Source organism: Dysidea avara, chromosome 12 (genome assembly GCF_963678975.1).
Source record: "Dysidea avara chromosome 12, odDysAvar1.4, whole genome shotgun sequence".
Classification (NCBI taxonomy): Eukaryota; Metazoa; Porifera; class Demospongiae; order Dictyoceratida; family Dysideidae; genus Dysidea; species Dysidea avara.
Genome location: NC_089283.1, coordinates 3,094,807 through 3,099,514, shown reverse-complemented (window position 1 = coordinate 3,099,514; position 4,708 = coordinate 3,094,807). Strand labels below are relative to the sequence as shown.

Sequence of the window (4,708 nt, the reverse complement as noted above, 5' to 3'; positions counted from 1 at the left end):
TATTATGCTAAAGCAGGGACTGACACTCTTTTGCTGACATACACCAACCCATCTGACTCTGGTGTGTACAACTATACTGCTACTGATCAGCTTGGATCAGCCTGGAGAATACAAGAAGAAGGTATAACAATTGGACTCTATACCCTGGTATTATAGGATCATGATAAAAATAATTAGTGAGGTATCCTGATTTCAGGAGTCTGCTAGTTTGTACACTAATACAAATGGGACTATGGACAAGTGTCCTGATTATCAAATGTCTCCTTATAAGTGAGATGTCCTGATCTAAATGTGTGTACAATAATACAAACAATGAAAATTCAGTGTAGGGATCATATAAATAAAAAGTAATGAAACGAGGAATGTCATCAACAGTTGTATAGTTACTAGTGGATATTAAATTCCTACTTCAGTCATACAGCCTGTCAGTAGGTTTGGTCTAATTATGCTTATTAATCACTGCTCAATAATCAAGTTTTTCAAAGCAAGGTCGTGCTGAAATTCTGACTGTTTTATTAGAGCGTATTTGTTGTCTGTTATAATATTAGAGAAAATGACTGCTTTATTGAAGTATCTTGATCCTATCTCTGCATATTGCAAACAGTCAGTTAAATCTGTGTGTTTTCTGATATATAATGCAGTAAAACTATATTATAGTGTTTTTATTATTCACAATATTTCTGGCATCCATATTCCACATTTACTCCTATTATGCTGACATAGTGCTTGATGCTTTCACTAACCAATTATGCTCAAAATTAAGTACTGGTATAACCATATCCATGACTGAAATAGGGATTAAAATTAATGTCCACTAGTGCAAGTGTAAGTCACTACTAACTATTTCTATGATACCAGTAACATTTTCCATGCATGCAGCATAACTTGACCATGTCTAAGTCTATGGTCTTGATTTCTTCAATTCTTTGGCCCAATGAACACTTTTTCACCAAGCACAGCAGCTACAATGCATGCATCATGGACTTATCATTGTCCTCCTTTGTGTTCCGTTTCTTTCTCTACTACTGCGTAAATTCACAAGTGCATGGCTTATATTGTATTACAAAAATCATCTATAATTTCTGCGGTGAGTAGACTGATTACAGAGTATTCTGTTCTTTATTTGCAATGCATAACAGGTAGAACATAGTTGAAATTAAGCAAAACGGCCATGTTGCTTTTCAACACTTGGTAGTTGGGGTGCACGTTCGGTATAAGAATAGCTAATTTTATAATGTATCTGGCTCCATTCTTCCTTTGTTGTGGAATGTGCTGGTTCACCAGTAATGAAATATATTATTGCATGAAAATACGTATTCAAAAAAAGTAAACAAACATATGCATGTTATTGTACAAGGGGAATTAGAAAATTTTACATTTGGGACATTACAGATAGTTGTGTGAGCTAGGTTCCTGGATAAGAGGTTTTTTTTTATTCTGACCATGTACAGAAACAACTACTTTTGGCTTTATTTCATTGTCTATGCTTATAGATTACATTTGACCAGTCCATCATCATGTACATTAGTCACCTTACTAATGATGAGTATAATATTATATTTTGCTTATTGTTTCCAGTTGGGACCAACAAGGACACTTCTGATGATGTTCATTTCACACTGTAATTGCAGTGTGTGCAGTAACTAATTGTAGTGTTAGTGGTAGCAAGAGTACATTATTATTATTATGTACTCTTGGTGATAGCTGGATGTGTTGCAGTGATGATGAAGTCAGTAAAGAGTAAACAGAACAACAAATCATTTCTAACAAACTTCAGGTGGAGAAAATCTCAGAACTAGCTACACTATACAAGGACTAATTTGTGTAACTTCATTTTTATAACATTTTTGTGTATGATATGCTATGTTAAGTCATAGTTAAATTTACCCTTAACAAACAATTTATTTTACAAAAAAGTAGTGTTCAGTCCACCGATAATTGGATCAGTATCAAATTGGAGCCAATATTGTGCATTTTGGTATCGATCAGTATTGGTTATTTAGGCATTCCAATACCAATTAGTAGCCACTCGCACCAATCATCATCATCATAAACTACTGTATCATCATAAATGTTATGCTAGCAAAACTGTATGTGTGGTAAGTCCAGGTGTATAACATGTGCATACAGAATTAATGAACAGCGTTATGCTACTTCAAAATACAGTAGCTAGCTTGTTATTTGCTAAAATAATTCCCATGTACTAATTACAGTTGTCTTTATAGGTATTTGTACAGGGTTTGCATGCATGAATGTGGTTGCATGTGGTGGCATAGTCAAATTATTGCAATAATTATGGTGGAGTGCAGCATTTCTGATAAAAGTCTGATGTTGTATAGTTCTCACATGTAATGATATTACCATCACAACAGTCATACACACAAGAGGTACTGACGGTATTACTTGTCACACAATGACTACGACAATACCAGTTATTATCAGGGTAAATTTCACATGTTCCAAGATCAGAACCAGCTATCTGAGTACATGAAACAGATTATGTAAAAAAGATGAACAATACTTGTGTACACAACCATAATTATTTCTGTTGTATGTGCAACAGTAGCTAACTAGATAAAGTATCAAGGGGAAGGTTTAGGAAGGCAATTTATTTATTGTGTATGACAAGTACTTGGAAATCTCACTATATACCCACACTGTGGCCAGTCATAGCAACATGACCAGTTCACCAAATTTTGACATCATTTCTGTGATAGCTACGTACCTGATCATTGATGGATTGACTAACACCTCATTGCTGATCAAAGCTGTTCAGCAGATTAAGACACTGCATGGTGTCGTTTGTTGCAAGGTTAAAAGTTCGATGAGCATAGCAAACATGATCTGAAGAATTTCAAAGCATAATAGATGGCTTCCTTCTAAGTTCCAAGTGTGTGCATACACCAAATGGTACTTGCCTGGAATATAATTCCAAGGTTCCATGTTGAGTTGCTGCTGTTGTTCCCTTGAGCTAAAAACTTTATTCAAATGGATTTCTCCAGTTTACCCAGCTGTTGGAGACCTGGTACCAAGAGATCATAATACTGTAGGGTGGCCCTATATTAATATGCCCCCTGTACGACCCTGGTTACCACCAGGTATGGGTGTGGCTGCTACCTCAATCAGTACCAGTAAGAGTTCATAAAGTAAGCTAGAGGGACTTTCCAACAGCATGCAGTACTGAGTCCAAACGTAGAGGTCTGGGGGAGCCAATGAGAGATCTTGAATATTTTAATTCAACATGTACAGTCTATATCTCATGTATGGATCAGTACATTATAATGTGATATTCAATCAGTTATAACCTCCTGGGAAACAGCTGGGTATAGTAGTCACTGTGGATCCACTGACAATGATATTTAATATAACTAATCAAAACATTACAAGTTTGGTTTCTACTGATCTACAGTATCAAGGATGAACTTGTTGACAGACCAAGTGATATAAATACCCAGGGTCCATCTATAATATCCCATGACCAATCAGACTAGCAGTATAGCTATGCAGTAACAATGACCTTACTACCTCACCATACATTTACTCTTGGCAATAATCAACCAGATAGGAAAGGCCCTTAAATCAAGACCAGTAGGTTAGCCATTTTCTGACCAATTAAATTATAGTCTACGATAGGCAATGAAGTTCATCCACACAAAATAATCGTTTAACATAAATAATTATCTGCAATGTTAAAATCAATCACTTCTATGGATAGGAGGTTAATAATTTAATATATGTATGGGATAAGACGATAAGTGTTTTTAAAGTAACGCATAAACTCTGCATTATCCTTCCACCTCTTCAGATTCTGTCTCTCCAAGATCGGTATCCCAGACAACTGTGTCAACAATAGAGCAACAAAGATGGGAGATATCACAGCAGTGTGCTCCCAGACTCCCTTAAAAGTTGAAGAAGCAGATAAATACAGTCCAGTCCAGAGCAAAATCTCTCCAAGGTAGTTCGGAAATCTGACAATACTCCACAAGCCAGTTGATATCCACTTATCTTTGTTAGAAGGATCCTGACGGAAGTTGTACTTCTGGAAATCGGCAATACTCTCTATCAGCACGCCTGCTAGCCAGAGTCCCCAGCCGACGTAATCCCTGTATCCAATAGGCCTGTCATCTTGCTTAGCATTTAATATTAGCGTAGGCAGTAGAGTTGCAAAAACCCACAATCCTGTAAATATCACACATTGTTTGCTAGCAACACCTAATCATATTTTACCATCTTATACCTTGAATTGTCCAGTATATGAAGAATAACTTGGGATTTCCCCTGACCTTGTTGAACCTGCTGTCCTTGCCCGCCTGCATTACTCGTACAAACAGGAACAAGCCGAGACGAACCGCCCACGTAGACACTAAACATGTTTGTATGACTTGTCTGGGGAAGAAGCGGCTGGCAGTCAACAGCGACCGTAAGGCGAGTATGATGAACGTCGGGGAACCGGTCAAATCGTAGAATTTCTCTGTACGCAGGTAGGCTGCAATTAGAAACATCAGCCATTGAATGGAGAAATCAATTACTAGCGATTTTGTGAATATGTTCCCCATCTGGAACAGACCTGTGTTCTTGTATCCTGTAAGGTGTCTCCACGAAAATCAAGCAAACCTTGAAGCACTGTGCTTAAATTCTAATTATTACTGCAAAGCGCGTACAATTAGTACTAATACTGACAAGCTCTCAGTCTTGAGCATAGATGGTC

At 37.0% G+C, this 4,708-nt stretch overlaps 1 protein-coding gene across 1 annotated transcript; it reads right to left on the bottom strand.

Annotated features, from left to right (window-relative positions):
* Window positions 1–3,642: 3,642 nt before the first annotated feature.
* LOC136241903 (uncharacterized) lies at window positions 3,643–4,659 on the bottom strand. The gene is made up of 2 exons (XM_066033288.1): window positions 4,238–4,659; window positions 3,643–4,179 (listed from the first exon to the last, which is right to left on the bottom strand). The coding sequence occupies exons 1-2, from the start codon at window positions 4,554–4,556 to the stop codon at window positions 3,728–3,730; spliced, it is 771 nt and encodes a 256-aa protein (XP_065889360.1). The 5' UTR covers window positions 4,557–4,659; the 3' UTR covers window positions 3,643–3,727.
* Window positions 4,660–4,708: the final 49 nt, after the last annotated feature.